Raw genomic sequence first — 19245 nt, 5'->3', positions numbered from 1 at the left:
ATATATATATATATATGTGTGATCTTGCACTTCTGGGTAGCAGGTGCGAATGCGTGCTGTCTACAGCTCACTCCCGCTGTGATTATGCACAGCGGGAGCGGATAAGCGGGTACCGTGCATTCGATGTCCGCCGGCACTTGCCGATCATCTGCCTATGTAAACAAGGCAAATTGCAGTACTGTCAAAGCAGGGACATTGATCCTCTTTGTGCTTACATCTTTACTTTTATGATGCTGAACCATTATAAGTTTGCCTACATAGGTTCTGTTTGAGAAATGTTGGGTCCGTTGCATGTTACCCGTGTGTAGTCTGGTATCGAGGGGGTGGGTAGTGGCAGGCCTGCCTCCTCGCAGTAGCGAAACCGGGTCTACCTGTCCACGGTATGATCCCAATGAGGGGACAGGTATTCCTCTTTATGGTCTTGATGACCAGACACCTCAGGCTAGTCACTGTTCAAGGTTTTACAAGTTACTTACGTTCTAGAGTGTTTTTGGGTTTGCCTCAGGTTTTACGATATATATGTCGCATATGGACCCTACGACCATCGCTTATACCTCTCTAATCTTATCCTGTGAATGTACCAGTTTCTTCATATGTACCTGCATTATGGTTTATTTCTATGTTGACAATCTGTATTTTGCAATCGTTTTCAATAAAAATTTATGGAAAAAAAAAAAAAAAGCAGGGACATTGATCTATGCCTTCCCCTAGTAAAAGCACCTCCCACACGGTACACAAAAACAGGCTAAGCACACAGTTAACCCTTTGGTCGCCCCTGATGTTTACCCCCTTCCCAGCCAGTGTCATTAGTACAGTGGCAGTCCATATTTTTAGCACTGATCGCTGTATTAGTGTCACTGATTCCCAAAAAAGTGTCAGAAGTGTCAGTTAAGCCCCGTACACATGTACCGAATGTCGGCCGAACGATTGGCCGTCTTTTGTCCGGTGCTGTCCTGTCGGTTGAAAAGTGCTAAAGACTGCACACGAATTTTGTCGGCCAACAACAGCCGACTGCAGAAGTGATGTCATGTGATGGTTAACTTTCCGTGTGTTTTTTCTTCTCTGAGCATGCCCAGTCTTGCTCATCTGCTGTTTGTCGGCCGATTTCTGTACTGACTGGCGAACAATCGGCCGTTCTGGTGTTGGCCAACAAAAATTTTAATGCCTGCACACCAGATTCTGTTCGGCCGAAAAGTCGCAGTCGGTTGTCGGAAGCATCATACTAACAAGCCGACAATCGGCCGATCGGTCGGTGGCCGAATATTTACGGCCGACAATCGCTACGTGTGTACGGGGATTTAGTGTCCAATTTGTTCACCGCAATATTGCTGTCCCGCTATAAGTTGCTGATTGCCGCCATTGCTATTATAATTAAAAAATTTATTTATTTTTTATCTCATAGTTTCTAGACGCTACAACTTTTGTGAAAACCAATCAATATACGTTGATTGTAATTTTTAATATGTAGCAGAATACATATTGGCCTAAATTGATGAAAAAATTTGATTATTTTACATTTTTTTATTGGATATGTTTAATAACAAAAAGTAAAAACTGTTTTTTTTTTTTTTTTTAAAAATAGACGGCCTTTTTTACTTTATAGGGCAAAAAATAAAACAAAATAAAGCTCTATTTGTGGAGAAAAAAAAAGACATACATTTTATTTGGGTACAGTGTTGCACGACTGCACAATTGTCAGTTAAAAGTAATGCAGTGCTGTATTGCAAAAAATGACCTGGTCATAAAGGGGGGTAAATCTTGTGGAGATCAAATGGTTAATACTGCTTTCAATCAGGTAAATGAACTGCAGTGTAACCCCAAAAAACTAAGTCTGTGGCTTTTCCAAGTCTGGAATTTAATTTTATTGAATCACATTAAATAAAGTAAATAGCTGACCCCAAAGACACACAACGGGTGACATACACTGAATCTGTGTATGTTTCAAATATATAATCCCACACTGCAAACATTTCCATCCCTCTCATATTTAAAATAGATGTGAGTTTGTATGACTTCAATAATTGTTCCGCACGTTTGTGTTCATCTGCGCAATTACAGACGCGTACGGTTATGACATGCACAGCTTAATTTTCATTTACAATTTTGAATTCCTTGAACCTGACATGCATTTTGTCTGACTTCTGATTTTTGAACAATAGAATGGAAAACACATAAAGCCGGACAGACGGTGGAAATAAATGAACACTGTTGCCCGGTCATGGATCAGTGTGAATATTTCACCATGGCACCTAACGAGATGTAACTCTGTTCTTTGACTGACAAGCTGATAGACAGCTTTGTAACTTGCCGTAGCACCATAACTGTCAACGTTACATGTCTCTGTGGCAGGATGCCAGGGGGTAAGGGTAAGTCCACAGCTGCTTCGCTCGGGGCTGAATTTCATTTCTGTGGCATTCTGGGCAAACAAATGTGCGCTGAAAGCTGGTGAAGCAGCTGTTATAGGTGGCATATTTTTATGTTGCTTAATCACATATGTGCTTTGAACAGTGCAGGAACCAAACTTTTGATTAAAGCGATCCTTTTTTGCAGAAACCGAGTATAAGTGCCGCAGTTATCCTATTCTGGAGCGTTAATGAATGAAATGGCACACAGACAGTCTAATCTTTAGCTACTGGAAGAACAGGAACATTTGCATGAGGGAGACAGGATGGCTGTTCTAGTCTGGAAAATACTAACTTCCTGGCTGTCTCAGACTTCAATACTGAACCAAAATAAGGAGGCAGCAAGTGAGGTCAGAGTACAGCCCCCTGATCTGCATACTTTTTCTGGGTAAGTCATTTAGACAGAAGTGAAGCAAGAGAAACAGTATGACAGCCGGGGAAGTCATATTTTCTGAAGCTGGCTAGCAATGGGTGGTTAACTTTCAATACTTTTGCCCCTACCATCCTCAGCTCAACCCCCCTCACCTTTCCTTTCCATAGCGCCCTACTCACCTAGTTCTTGCTTCCAAGGCCCGCGGCAATGTTGTCATCCTGCAACCGGCCTCTTCTATCCAATGTCCCCATGTTCACTGTAGAGCCCAAAAGATTTATATGGGGTTGTATCCTGAGCATCCCCTGTGTCAGGAAAAAACCTACTGCACACAGGTGGCCAATGGAAAGGGTAGACCAGCCGCAGGATGTAAACAATGCAGCAGGCTGTGGTGGCAAGAACTAGGCAAGTAAGGTGCTGTTGAGGAAGAGTGGGTAGGTTGAGGTCAGGACGGTGAAGGCAAAAAAAGTTTGTAAATGTGTGTTTGAAAGTTTACTTATCCATTAAAAAATATCTCATTTGGATCAGTATTCGTATGACAAACTGAATATAAGTAAGTGAAGTATATGAGACACAATGGAAACACTAAGAATGGAAACATTTTATTTAGGAAATTCCATTATATCGGGAACATGACATTTTTATTTTTTTGGATAGAGCAGGAAAGAACCAAAATTTCTGTAAGGGTCTTCTTCTGTCTATGGCCCACATCTCCCATGGGAGATTTTCCCTTACTTCCTGTCCCTATATCTCCTGTACAAAAATTGGAGTGGGTGTGATCATTATCAAGAAAGGAATGCATCCTATGTTTTTGTTTGTGTCCCTTTGGAGAGATTCCTATTACTTCCAGCACTGACAGAAGGAAATGAGGGTGTATCTCTCTAATAGGGCCACACATGACAAAAACCTATCAGGTGCTCTATCCCTTACAAGTTCTATCCAAAATAAAACATTTTTTGCTGGAGTTGTGCTTCTGTTTTCAGAAACTCCACCGATCACTGTATCATAACTTGGCACAAATGGAACATGATCCAATATTTTTTCATTGGGAAAATCTTGGGTTGCAGTTCTAAATGCCAGCTTGCCTTTACAAAGTGGTAATACATGATAATAAACTCCCCCCGTTATTGTATACAAAATAACATGGGATGACAGGAGGCATATATAAACAATAAAGCAGAGGCTTCAATAAATTATAAAAAAAAATGCATTGAGAAGAGAGCAGATCTAAGGACAAGGTGTCCTACGCTTACCATGACACAGGGCACTCTCTGACAGAAAACTTGGATGCACCAAATGTGTGCTGGCATTAAACTCGTCATCAGAGTCCTGAACTGACTGCTTGGCACTAGCACTTAATAACCACCTCTGGTTGTCATGAAGATGGGGAGATGAAGTAGGGGAATGTAAATGTTCATTAACGGAAGGACTAGAAGATGAGGATGGCATGGGAGAACCTAAGGACAGAAATAACCAAGATGTAAAAACAAGCCAAGGAGTAATGTATCGATACGAGCAAACAAAAATTATAAGTGAAATCTATATTTAAAGCAATAATAATAATTTAAAAAAATAAATACTAAATTATAAATTACTTCTGATATTTTATGGGGTAACCATGCTTTAGCAGTAAATCCAACCAAAATGGGTTCCTCTGCCTATGCTGAAGAAAGGCTTTGATCATCTATAGATCTTCTCTGCCCTCCAAGACCCTGGCAGGAGATCCTCCATCGTCCCCTGTAAAACCATGACAAGTGGGGAGTTCAGCTTTTTCAGAAGGACAATCAGTATCAGGAGTATTGGAGTTCTACATATATTCCCACAAAGAACATATTAAATATCACATGGTAAAGGAATATTATACCCTTTTCCGTCTGGCCACAACTGTGCCAAAGTAAGAAGATTTCAGGGCAATCTTGGAGGAGGAATAAATTAGTTGCTATTTTACGAAAAATGTAGAAATCAACTTTGGCGAATTTACATCCTAGTAAATACTGCTAGTTCATATCCAATAGATGATTATATTTTAGATGAGCAGCCTAAAGTGTACGTTAACTTAAAATCCTAATGTTTAATATGCATAGTGCCATGCCTTCTTGAAACCAGCTTTCTCACACAAAATACATTTTTGTAAATGTGATTTCACCTGGATCACCTGGAGAACCTGACAGTAACACCACTTCATCATTCAGGAAACCGTCATTTACAGAATGCAAAAATACAGTGCATCCGGAAAGTATTCACAGCACTTCACTTTTTTCTCATTATGTTATGTTACAGCCTTATTCCAAAATTGATTACATTCTTTATTTTCCTCAAAATTCTGAAAACAATACCCCATAATGACAACATGAAAGAAGTTTTTTTTTAAATCTTTGCAAATGTATTAAAAATAAAAAAAATCACATGTAGATAAGTTTTCACAGCCTTTGCTCAATACTTTGTTGAAGCACCTTTGGCACCAATTACAGCCTCAAGTCTGTATGATGCTACAAGGTTGGCACACCTATTTTTGGGCAGTTTCTCCCATTCTTCTTTCCAGGAACTCTTAAGCTCCGTCAGGTTAGATGAGGAGTGTCAGTGCACAGCCAATTTCAGATCTCTCCAGAGATGTTCAATTGAGTTCAAGTCTGGGCTCTGGCTGGGCCACTCAAGGACATTCACAGAGTTGTCCCATAGCCACTCCTTTATTATCTTGGCTGTGTGCTTAAGGTCATTGGAAGATTAACCTTTGCCCCAGTCTGTGGTCCAGAGCGCTCTGGAGCAGGTTTATCAAGGATGTCTCTGTACATTGCTGCATTCATTTTTTCCCTCCATCTTGACTAGTCTCCCAGTTCTTGCCGCTGAAAAACATCTCCGCAGCATGATGCTGCCACCACCATGCTTCACTGTAAGGATGGTAATGGCCAGGTGATGAGCTTTGCCTGGTTTCCTCCAGACATGTCACTTGGCATTCAGGCCAAAGAGTTCCATCTTTGTTTCATCAGACCACAGAATTTTGTTTCTCATGGTCTGAGAGTCCTTCAGGTGCCTTTTGGCAAATTCCAGGTGGGCTGTCATGTGCCTTGTACTGAGGGGTGGCTTCCATCTGGCCACTCTACCATACAGGCCTGACTGGTGGAGTGCTGCAGAGGTTTTTTTTCTGAAATGTTTTGCTCTCTCCACAGAGAAACGCTGGAGCCCTGTCAGAGTGACCATTGGGTTCTTGGTCACCTTCCTGACTAAGGCCCCCCCCCTAATCGCTCAGTTTGGCAAGGCAGCCCGCTCTAGGAAGAGTCCTGGTGGTTCCAAACTTCTTCCATTTACAGATGATTGAGGCCACTGTGCTCATTGGGATCTTTAATGCTGCAGAAATGTTTCCGTACCCTTCCCCAGATCTGTGCCTCGATGCAATCCTGTCTACAGACAATTCCTTGGACTTCATGGCTTGGTTTATGCTCTGAAATGCACTGTTAACTGTGAAACCTTATATAGCCTTTCCAAATCATGTCCAATCAACTGAATTTACCACAGGTGGATGCCAATTAAGTTGTAGAAACAGGATGCACCTGGCTCAATTTTGAGTGGAATGCAGTAACAACAAAGAAGAAAAAAGTACCTGACCGCTCTAATTACTGGGCAATATCACACCAGTAAAGTATAAGATACCGACTCACCGTATTGGTGGTGCATCCCCCTTCAGACTCCAGAACACAAGTCATATAACAAGGAAAGGGAATGACCCAAAAGAGAAAGGAGTTCTATAGGGGAGGAAGGGGGCATGGCAACCGCGATATATACTCAAAAATTTCTTTATTAATGCAAAACTGAAACATTAAACACACATCAAAAATATACTAAAAGAGCAGACTAAAACATAGGGTAAAAGACAACGTGGTCTCTAAAATTTTGATTGTCATGGCAAAGTCTGTGAATGCTTATGTACATGTTATTTTTTTTCATCTTTTTTAAAATGTTTAACTTTTTTTTTTTTTTTTTTTACTTATTTCACATTGTCGATATGGGGTATTGTTTGTAGAATTTTGAGGAAAATAATGAATTTAATCTATTTTGGAATAAGACTGTAACATAACCAAATGTGGAAAAAGTGAAGGGTTGTAAATACTTTCCGGATGCATTAGGTATCAACTGCTCAGCATTTGTAGAACCTGGGTCTGTGGCTCCAATCGTAAACCTATCTCTTTCTATGTGTTATTTTTCTCAAACACTATCCAAAAAAACTGTAAAAAAAATAATACCAACGTAACAATGTGTGTCAACCTTTAATCATAGCTTGCTCACTTGCACATGCTTATTGATGAATGCACTCGAATATGGAACACCACTTACGAGACGGTGTATAGTCAGCATAATTTAATCGATGGGCTCAGAAAATTGTGTGCTATGCTGAATTTCACTCCAGCTCTCAGACATGCATGCACGCAGGGCATTAAAACAAAAATGTAATAGCAGGATTAATAAGAATTGTCAGCTGGCTTTCCCCACTACTTCAAACCTGGAACGCTCGTACATACTGCCAGCAGCCGCTCACACCAGCTAATTGGTAGCTTGAGAGACAAGAGTGAAAGTGCTATACAATGCCTGTAGATGGAGCACCCAGTCTAAAAACTACCAACACATGTGTCATGTATTACTACACAGTCATACAAACACTGATAGTATCTGCAGACCTTGTTTTAATCCAGCGTTAAAGCACACAAGAGGGGAAGAAAAATAACGAGATCTTCACACACAAAATTCTGCTTTTTCTTATGTTCACAATAATGTTGGGAGTTGTTATGTTCACAGATAATGTTTGCTGAGTCAAGATTTATCACTGGGGTGTTCTCAGCAGTACAAACCCAAGCCAAATAAACACTATATACAGAAAAAAAAGAAAAAGAGAATAACGGTTGGCTACATCCAATATTAATCAAAATTCGAGAGCAAATAAAGACATCTATGTAGGATCCCTAGAGAGAAGATATATAGCAACAGAACAGAATCCATGACCATTTCCACCACGATGATTATTATTTCTTGTTCAGTTCCAGAAATGTATCAATATCACAGTCCATCACAGCTTGTCAATAGTATTCAGTGTTAAGTACATCTATATACAACAATTTCCTACAAGTTTACATTGGATTACTTGCTTTGTTATAGTATCATACCTGGTGACAACTTATCGCTGGCTTTCTATAGGATTAAACAGTAATATATTACCGCTCAGTACAGAGCCTCTCTAGGGTCTAACAGGAACGCTGGCTCAGTACATTACAAGATACACTATCAAAGAGACTATTCCTCAAGGGACATGACAGTAAGCCTCTTATAAATATCTTCTATTTTAACGTATCACATAATAATATGATACTTTATTGTGTACTGTCTTAAAATGGAGACCGCTTGATGGCGAAAGAAAAACTATTCTTTATGCCAATAAAGCTGTTGAACATTTCCTATTATAAACTGTAATAAACATATTTTTCTAACCGTGAAAATATGCTATAAAATGTACAAATGTGAATTTCTGCAATTCAAGGGCAAGCCTAAATCTAAAAACTGGCATGTGTTTTGGTCGAGTTTCTGAAATTATTCATCATCAAAGAGGCAGATCAGAGGAAAAACACTCACATGTTCAGAGAGGAAAGTGAAGCAAAAGTCAAGCTAGAAAGTAAATAACACACTGCAGATCTTTTTACTATTTTGAGCTAAATGTTGGCCCAGATATACGGTTTGACTAAATCTTTATAGAGACGCAGTAAGACACGCAGACACAATCCAGTCTTCTCTAGATGTCTGTGAATGCTGTCTGTAGCATAACCATGAATGCTTGAATGGGCCAAGCATACACAGTGATCAGAAAAGGATTCCTAATATGTCTGATCACTATTTTCCCAGCTGTTTTTGGCCATCTGTGATTAAATAAAAAATCAGTCAACTAAGCAATGCTCATTTCATGTCTATGAATACCTAAGTATAATTCAAGTCACATATGTCAAACACAAGGCCTGCAGGCTGAATCTGACCCTCCAGACCTTGTCATGTGACCCTTGCATCCAAATTTGCAGGAAGAACATTGCCAAACTCTATCCCGCCACCTCCGTCTCTCACTTTCTGCTCCCGATCCCCACTGTCACTTTTAAAACACAGAAGCCTTCTGTGTTTACAAGTGACTGCTTTTCTCTCATTAGTTTCCTAATCCAACAGATCCCTGCACACGCTCATTGCGGGCCATGGCAGGGGCAGATCTCTAAAATCTGGGAGAGAACAATCTCCCTGCAAGGAGTGGCCGAGCCGCCTACACAGTGAGGTACTAAAGCCAGGCCAGGGGGTAGGGGATGTTGGTGTTGCACACCCCTAAACCCTGCACTCTGTATACAGTATACCCCTGAACTATGTACCGAGTGCACCCCTGAACCCTGCACTCTGTGCATAGCACACCCCTGAACCCTGCACTCTGTACATAATGCACTTTTAAACTCTGAACTTTGTACGCAGGGCAGCCATGAACTCTGCACTCTGTACGTAGTGCACTCCTGAAATCTGTACATAGCGCACCCCTGAACTCTGCACTCTGTATGCAGTGTAATCCTAAACTTTGCTTTCTTTATGTAAAGCACCACTGAATCCCCCACTCTATAAGTAATGCACTCCAGATAAAACCAGTCTTTACAGTAGTTGACTTTTCCACATTTTTCAGGCTGCATCGGACTGCTAAAGATCAATGGTATATGACTCCCGCGGCCTTTTAAAACAAATAATATTGAATGATATATGATATAATAAATGATGTACTATACAGTGCAGCAGCTGTTCTCAAACACCAAACAGTGTCAAAACAAATAATATATATTCAAACAAACAGTGCTTGAGCTTAATAAAAGTCCAATAAAGCAATAGTTCGGTGAAATATAATAAGTTATTGTGTGCTGGGTCTTTAATTCCCCCTTGTGAAAAATAAATGTGCATTCAACTAGTGCTTCTCTCCACCGTGCTCTTGTGCAAAAATACTCCACACTCACCAGATCAAACTGACTTTAATCGGATACTTCAGAGCCAAAAGGCGGTTGCTGGTGTGACCATACAGCAATACATCAATGATAGCAGGAAACGTGCATCATCATCTAACTGTCAACTATTATCGGGAAGTGTCACTTTAAACACTTTAAACACTAATGCCTCCAACGGATTCACTTAGAACCTCGTAATAATGATGGTACAAAAGCAGAAAGGAGAAATCTGCTGAGTATGGCACTTTGATCCCCAGCTCTCCTGCTTGTCAGTCCAACAGCTTGTTTGGCCTTTTAATAAATTGCAAGGGCTGTTTGTTTGAATATATATTAAAGATGAACGGTAACTGGTTACTTAGAGTAAGATTGGTAAAATATGGGAAGATTTCTTACTAATTGACAAAAGAAACCTTCTCTTTTGTCCAAAGTGACATACTGCAGAATCTATGATGGTTTTCTATACTCCTGTAATTATAGAAGATACACCAAAGGGAATTGCGCGATTTTCAGTGCAACTTTGGAGTACAACTTTGAAGTGACTCTGATAAGACCTTTATACTCTGACATTGAAGTTGTGTCAAAGTCGGATCAAAGTAGTGCAGGAACCCTTTCTGAAGCCGTAGTGACTTCAGTAGTGTCAATTGGAGTGGCTCTCATAGAGATACATGGCATTTCACATGTCCTGCAACTTGGGGCCTCACAAGTAAGATCGTAAGTAGCACAAGTGTGAAAGGACCCTTAAAATGGTTGTGTTGGGGGGTAGGAGTTCCTGGATTAACAAGCAAGTAAAATCCCATATTCAAAAACTGTAATCAGGCAGGCTCTTAGTTGCAGAAGAGACATACAATGTCTGCAATAGAATAAACCTACCTGCCTGCTTGCAGTTATTTTTGAAATGTACACTGTGTTGTTCAGGTGACAGACTGTTGAAGGACAGGTAAGTAAAGCCAAGCTTAGCTCTGCTTTAAAAACTGACTTGAACAGTAAAGCTTCCCATACACTTTTCGAATTTTGACTGGTTCCTGATGAACCAACTAAAATTTGCGCTGTGGGTGGCCCTTTCAGCCGCCTCCTGCCTGATATCCCGCCTTTGAAAGCTCATAGGAGCAGGAAAGATGTTGACCGAACAGCAGCAGTATTCAAATCAGATCTTCCCCTCTGTTTAGGTATTTTGATAGTCAGCTTTATAAATACAATAACTGCAGTGAGAGATTCGCCCATCTTCGGTATATAGCATGGATAAAGGAATCCGTTTGATTTTTTTCATACAGCCTGAATGGTCAATTTAACTAAATTCTGGAAGCAATGGGCTAGTCATTAGCATTTTTTGTGGTCTCCCTTCTGCTGATCGTTTTGCCATTAATGATTTAACATGCCCTGTTGTACAATATGTGGAGGTGGCCATCTACCTAGAGGCAGGTTTTTGCATCCTCATGTCAGAGTCTCCAGTAAGGAAACAACGAGTAACACAGTAGCGACATCCAGATCCCACTCCAAATTTTAGGAGACTAATCAGAGGCAGCAGTGCCTTAGATCTCACACTGCAGATATACAGATTTGAGACTGCAGGCACAGAAGTGTCTAGGCACCCTCACATATCAAGAAGGGCTTTTCTACTTTTCCAAGTGGATTTCTGTGTACTGCTTAGGTACAAATAACACTACTGAATTTCCCTAAAACAGGCTATATATTTCAGATGTTAACCTCCCTGGCGGTATGATTATTTTGCATGTAATTCTTGTGAATGAGCAGCCCAAACCAACTGTATACATTTATTATATATATATATAATGGTTGGTTTGGGCTGCTCATTCACAAGAATTACGTATATATATATATATATACACACGTGTATATATATATATATATTTACATAAAAAGTACAGTAAAACTGCAGGAAAGGGCACTGGGGGGCAATGTAATGTGATTTTATTTTATTTTGAATGGTATCAGTGTGTTTTGTGTGTTTTACATTTGAATTTGCCGCCGGTTCCACCCCCCGGCGGACGTCACGTCGCCGGAGACGGAAGCCGGGGCTCGCAGACGATCGGGAGAGAGCTCCGCCGCCGCATACCGCCCGCATACCGCCCACATACTTCGCTGGATCCCGGAGAAACGGTAAGTAAAACCTCTTCCAGGATCCAGCGATCTTCCTAGCGCTACCCCGAGTGTGGCTCGGGGTTACCGCTTTTGGCTCTGAAATGTAACCCCGAGTCACGCTCGGGAATACCGCTAGGAAGGTTAAAGGGTAACTTCTACTTTAGTGGGGGGAAAAAATAGCAAAAAAAAAAAAAAACTTATACAATTGTGTCAAAAGCCATATTGTAATATAACATTACTGAAAATTACCTTTCCTTGCCAATCCGCAGTGCTGTTTTTTCTGTAAAATGCTACATAATGTGACAACATGGAGATGTTCTGTACACAGATTGTGTACTAAAAGACCTCTGGGAATTTAATTTTCTGCTTGTGTGATTGGCTTACTGATTCTCCCAGAAATCTGCACCAAGACACAAATCAGATTTTGGGCATCCTCGCATCCTCTGCAACAAACATTTCATTTTGTTGCGATACCCTCAAAAGGTAATCACTTCTAAAGGGATTCAGACCTTGAATTTTCCTCATTAGAGCACTGCAAGTGCAGCAGTTGATCACTATAGTAATTTAAAAAATTCACTACCATCCACATTCACTTTGTACATGGACAAAGACAAACAGCTATTTCTTCAGAATAACAAAAGGTAGGACTCTGCAACAAAGCTTGATAAAATCCCTTCAAAGTACACAGACCAGCCAGAGGGGAATGTTTTATTCTCAACAATGCAGAGCTACTCTTTAAGATCCTTTCTAACAATAGAATAGTGTGTGTCTACCTGTTGCACAGAGCATCCCCAGGCAACCGACCTTTGTAAAATATTTTACATTTTTTTGCCGATCACAGAGATACATTTGCGATAAAAGTGCCCATTCTGATGATGGGTGGATTATGAGCACATGTCCAACTAATCTCCAATGTTTATGACTGGTTTTAATATTCCTTGCTGCAGAAATTTATCATAAAACCCTCTGTATATATAACAAACGTGGACATAAGCTTTATGCGCTGTGTAAATATTTTTGGTTTCCTGGCGGTTAGACAGCGGGAAAATACCACAATCTACAGATAACCGGCCACAAAGGATTTCTAATCTGTAGAGTGAGTCTTATCGCAGACTCTTTCCTTTCACTTCTATATAGTGATATGGACCCTGGCTCTGAGTGCTAATCTTACATGTACAACACATTACATGGCTACATATGTTTTCAGTGCCATCATTTATTTATTGTGTGATAACGAGCAGTCGCAGGATTACGCAGAATTCCAGTCTAAATATAACACATGGCGTTATATTGGTTGTTTCAAGAATTTGGCTGAGCCAACTACGAATGAATGTGTGATTTCCATTCATAAGGAAAATTAGAGTTTAAGGCACCATTCTTTACATGTTTGTATTTTTAGCTATCTTCATTTCTAGGAGAAAATCATGAATTATACATGCATTCCAACCTAATTATAAAGATATTTTTTGCGTAGAAGGATTAAGCTATCCAATACATAATATCATTAGTTCATAGTCTACTTGGTTCTTGTACAGTATGTGTGTATCTAATATAATGTACGTTAAAATGCTATGCTTATCCCTTAACAGAGGTCATATACAGTATATTTTCTTTTCTAGAGTGCATTGTATATAATTCGGTTTTAATGATTGTGCTATGTAAATTTTTTTGCACAAAAGAAGTCCAAGGTGAAAGTAAGCTAATAGCGGTCTATAGTATAGTTAAGATGAGATCTGTGTAAGGCTTTGTAATAATAAAATTACATCCATAAGGTTATTCCCTATATTGAGGTGTTCTAAATCTCAACATAACATACAATAACAATAGTACCACTTGATAGGGGTAACAAAAAGAGTACATCTAGCAGCTCAGAGTTTTTATTTATTATTTATTATTATTATAAACATGCTTTAATACAAAGAATTGATTTACTAATATCCATTCACACCTGGGCATTTTGAGCGTTTTTCAGCTCCAAAAACGCTAAAAAAAAAAACGTTCCAAAACGCCCAACAAGTAAAACCCCATTCATTTAAATGGCCCCTGTTCACATCTGAGCGTTTTAATGCCTGAAGCAAAACGCCTGTAGCTGAAAAAAGTACATGAACTTCTTTTTGGGCTGATTACCAGCGTTTTTGATAGATGTCAATGCCTGCCTCCAAAAAGGCCTGAAAAAGACGCCTGAAAATCGCAGTATTAATCGCGGTAAACATTGTGGTAAAAATCGCGGTAAGAAAAAAACACGCAAAAACGCTACGCTCAAGTGTGAATGCAGCCTAAAGGTAAATAGGCTGTTTAGTAAAGTATTTTTATTTGCACATGATTGGATGATGGAAGTCGGGAGAGTTTCACCTCATTTACTAAGGGACAATTCCCTTGAACAGCCTCTTTGCCTTTATAAAATGTACCCAAGATAATTATGTACCCAAGATAATTAATAAATGCTTCTGACCATGCATTAAAAGAGAAATTTGGGAATAAAAAACAATAATCATATTCACCTAGATGGCTACAGCACCGATCACAGCTGTAGCCCCCAGCTGGCTCTACACTGAGGAGGGAGCGATCAAAAATCACCAGTCAGTCACCGGCTCTCTGCTTTGCCCCTCCAGTGCTCACGGGAGTGCCTGGCTGTGGAGGGGGCGAGAGCGGCTGGCTCAGTCTCTCAGCGGCTCACTGAAAGTCTGACCAAGCTACCAGCCCAGGCATCTGAGTGGATTCCGACTGTAAAGTCGGGTTCTTTCAAGAGTGCGGACCAGCTGAGTGATCTCAGCTGACAGCAGACTTTAGCCTACTGTCAGCCAGAAATGGGTCACGGGAGTGCAGAACGAAGTGCACTCCTGTGATCCATAGGAGAAGCAGGACCGAAATAGCTTTGGCCATTTTTCTTCTTTAATAGCTTTGGCCATACATCTCCTTTAAGAGGGCAGCATTCCATCTGGAACCTGCCCTATACATTTGTTAGTCAACTACCCAAGCCTGAGTGTGCCACAAACCCTGATCCTATGCGGTCATCCAAACCCAAATTGCAAAAGTGTGGGAAAGATGTTGGGGGTGGCGGCATGTTGACAAACTCACTGCCAAATCAGCATAGAAAGTAGTTAGAGGCACCGTCTGATCTCCTACATATTACCCTACCTATCTTGTGTGAAAAGCATATTATCTTAAGAAAAATGTCATCCAATCAGGCAGTGTTTTTGGTCAGTGTAGGTCTAGGACTTAAATCTTCTGTCAGGTTTGGTTTGAAATCAGTGCCCCATTGTGGCAATTCCTTTTTAATTTTCTGCCCTGTAGATGCAACAGGAAATTAAAGGAATTCTCTTCAAAGTGAATGAAATTCTCTCTAGTGTCCCAATTGAAATATTTCCCTTGTGACCCTTTTCTGGTGATACCTCAAAAGTTTGAATTTTTCTTAATTCCCTTTATAGATAACGATCAGGAAAAGGCAAACAAATCTCCCTCAGTTGGGATTTTAACACTCCCTCATTGTATTTAAAACAAAAATAAAATGTTTTTGGCTTTAATGCAAGTGACCAAAAGAGATATGCCATAAACGTCTCAGCTGTCATGCAGTCCTGAAATTAACTGCAATGATCATCTAATATAATTTGACTTCTAAAGGGTAGATGGTACTTAAATGTTCAGACAACACGCCATCCATTAAACACAGAGTAAAAACAAAAATGAAAAAAAAAAGTTTCCAAAGTTCATTCATTGGTTTCATAGCCTGTTTTTACCAATGCATATGATTGTGCTGGTTATCACCAGGATGACACATTTATGAAAGATATTTTAGAAACTTTAACAGGTATTGAGTTTGTTTCCTTTTTTTCTCTCCTCTAACCCACCTGGACTAAATTCAGCAGCATTTTTGTTCCTCCTTTTAATTATAAATCCATTTTATACTATAGACCCCCTGTTTTCTAGTCAACCTGTAAAACTTGGCACTGGCATTTATCTCCCAGCTGGATAGTGCAGCCTTATGCAGTCAACCTGTGGCGACAGTTATCTCTTAATTAAAACTCTACATGCAAATAACGCTATTGAAAAGTGCTCTTGCACAGCCTTTACAAAGCATAACAATTTATAACGGAGCAATTCTTTTTCTTCCTATGGCTAAAATACTAAAAGAACTCATTGTAGCTGACGTAAAGAATTCCGGAAGGTATCATGCAGCTGGCCAATTCTTTATTAATACAAATAAAACAATGGGATGCTGGCAAATCTTTCCAAAGGGGATGTAAGCTACGTTAAACTAATAGAGAATTGTGTTTCTTTGCTGGAGATGTGTCTTTGCTATCCATTCATCTAATTAGATATGAAGATGTATGCAAAGGTATTATGTGGGAAAAAATAGGAGAACCCGCAGTGAAGGCCTTATAACTTCGAAGGAAGGAAGCAATGTTCTGACTAGCAGTCAATGGGTGATCCGTAAGGCTGACTGCTTTTTGTGTTGCACGTGCATTTTCTTTTATACCCTCAAGTAATATGTCAATATATATGGGATAGTGTATGTGTTACAAATTTTAGACTAAGTTCCTCTGGGGAAGGGACTATTGTAAATGGTTTGCATACTATACATTTTGCTGGAATATTTAAATATTTGAATGTCCATAGTCTGGCCACTAGTTCATTTTAAGGAAAGCTTCTCATATACCATATTAAAAAGCCAACATCAGAATAAGTATATGAGTATATATTTAGATAATTAATTACATAAAAACATTAAGCCTATCTCTGCTTCTGCTGTAAAAAGAGGCTAAAAAAATCGTAACCAGAGATCATGGATATTATATTATGCAGCATTGTTTATTGAAAGTTGAATTCTGATCCCAGTATAATATGAAAATCACTGCAGTAGGCACTGCTACTACATTGATAACCACTAGTTTCCGGGTCCTGTGCCCAGTGGCTGCTCTACTGAAACAAGGGAGGTCGCTCATTTAGCACGGGAGCCATTCAGAGAACACCTTGCATTTTCTAAATGAATGCAAAGCATTATCTGATTAACCAAGGTGGAGAGACAGGCTGATAACTCCACCTTGCCCAATCAGAGAACGTTTCATTGAGAAAATGCTAATTGAATTGCATTCAATGAGGTAATGCAAATTATTCTCAAACCCCATCACCTGTGAGAAAATAGAGACTGCTCTGGTTACATTAGCAAGCAACCTGCTGTGTTCAATAAGAAACAGGGCAACCACTTGGCATTGGACCCAGAGGGCAGCGGTAATCACTGAGTGCTTACTACATTGATTTCCAGCTTCCATAGTAATTGGCCAGGAACTGAATAAGCAAACTTACATTGGTCCAAGTTGGGCAATGCAAACAATATCCATACCCTAAATTATTATTGGTCCTAAATTATTCTCACGACAGAGGCCCTTCTAGTATTTTTAAATGGGATCCATAATGCTGTTGACATTCTGTAAAGCACATTTAGAAAACCTGGTGGTGGTATTAATTGAAGCCACCAATCAGATTACAGCTAGAGTTTTTTTTTTAGTACTGATGAGGTAATGGCAGTGAATTTGCCTGAATCTAAAGGCAATACCACTATTTTCCATTTACTCATTTTATAAGTGCATCCCAGAGAAATGTAAATAGTAGTATGTGCATCACAGCATGCCGTATCATAAACCTGTAGAAACTAGTATAATTTATATAAACTCCACAGGGGTATTGGGCACAACGGCCTTTGTATCTTCCATACGACTGATAGTCAACTATATGTGCTGCTTATTTTTGTACTTAATGACATTCATTTGCTTATGAACAAGAACACGTCTCATTATGTACACATAAGAAAATCGCATGCTATGACTGGGTAATGACTGTGCTTGGATCACATAGTTTATTTGACCCAAAATGTTTCCGCCAGTGACAGCTGCCTCATTTGTTTTATTACAAAATGCCTATGCCTGTAATATAAATACAAACTGTCCCCTAGGCCCGCACAAAGGATATATCTTTAACCTCACAGTATGGATATTACTAGCATGATATGTGTTTGCCTTTCATACCTTTCAACTCTGTGCAGCTTGATACCTGCTTCCACATACTGTAATTTCCTTTACATCTGAAATCTGGAATACAGCAGAGGGGACCTGCCAATCTCTACTATTCAAGATGACTGCTATTCCTTGTTTTGCTTCCAGTCTGGTTAGAGCCTGAGCCAAGGAATTTTTAATGAATCAAAAAATTGTAATATAAAGTAAATTAAGGCCTTTCTTCAAGTTCCAAATGGTGTGTGTCAACCTATTAAATATATCTTTATTGCTCCTTTGCAGTTAGAATGTCAGAAACACTTTTATTATAAGGTTTCGTATTACATTATTCCACGCTCTAAGGTATTATTATTGGTTCCAAAGGTATGTGTAATATCCTTGGGTTTTAGGCAGTTCAGTGATATATAAGGGGCCTGACTTACGAAGGTTATAAACTCACTTGCCAGGCTGTCAATCTCAGGCTTTGCAACGTGGTTTGTTGTGCAAGCCATGCACACATTTCCAAGGTAGTATCAACCCAAATTCATGCATACAACTTCATGTCCTACAAGTACCAGGCACTGCTGTCATGCACTGGTCTACTCCTGTCTTTTTTGTTGGTAATCCAGAGATCTGAGAAACCCTGTTTGTTAAGCAGGGGTTACCCCCCTTTGAAGCTCCTTGCATCTACCTCATACGGTAAGAGCTACTAAAGCTGGCCATAGATGAATAGAACAGAGCAAAAATTATTAGGAAAAGTTATACAAAAATTCTCAAATTCTGAATATTTGAATGTCGTTCGAAAGATTTCCTTTGCAGTTACCTTTGATTTTCGAAAAATTGACTCTACCAAATGAAAATCACAAACACTTTTAGAAATTTGTTCCTTCAAAAACAACTTTTCCCGGGAAATTATAGGCCTGTCAGTTTGACATCAATAGTATGTAAACTTCTGGAGGGGATGATAAGGGACTATATCGTAGAGTATGCTAAAGACAACAACATCATCAGTAGTAACCAACACGGGTTTACAAATGGGCGTTCTTGTCAAACCAATCTCTTAGCATTCTACGAGGAAGTGAGCTGTGAGCTAGATAGGGGGAGACCAGTGGATGTGGTGTACTTGGATTTCGCTAAGGCGTTTGATACAGTTTCCCACAAGCGCTTAATTTATAAAATAAGGTCTGCAGGTATCGACAGCAGGGTTTGCTCTTGGATACGGAACTGGCTAAAAGGCCGTGTCCAAAGGGTGGTAATAAACAGCGCATACTCAGACTGGGCTGAGGTAGTAAGCGGGGTGCCCCAGGGCTCAGTCCTGGGACCAACCTTGTTCAATTTATTCATAAACAGCATTGAGGACGGGATCAGTAGTTCGTTATCAATTTTTGCAG

General features: G+C 39.8%; 1 protein-coding gene across 25 annotated transcripts in view; it reads right to left on the bottom strand.

The window, feature by feature from the left end:
- Positions 1-19245, bottom strand: part of TENM3 (teneurin transmembrane protein 3) — a 1577510-nt gene that overhangs the window by 458235 nt on the left and 1100030 nt on the right. For 17 of the 25 annotated variants that reach the window (XM_082244015.1, XM_082244035.1, XM_082244033.1 and 14 more), the window contains one exon: positions 4026-4229. The exons of the other annotated variants lie outside the window; for them this stretch is intronic. In XM_082244015.1, coding sequence (XP_082100141.1) covers positions 4026-4229 — 204 coding nt within the window. The remainder of the gene's footprint in view (positions 1-4025; positions 4230-19245) is intronic. 25 annotated transcript variants of the gene reach the window in all.

The sequence above is a fragment of the Pelophylax lessonae genome, assembly GCF_965119305.1.
Source record: "Pelophylax lessonae genome assembly, chromosome: 1".
In the NCBI taxonomy this organism is placed as follows: Eukaryota; Metazoa; Chordata; class Amphibia; order Anura; family Ranidae; genus Pelophylax; species Pelophylax lessonae.
Note: the sequence above shows the minus strand (reverse complement) of the source record. Positions and strands in the feature narration are given on the sequence as shown.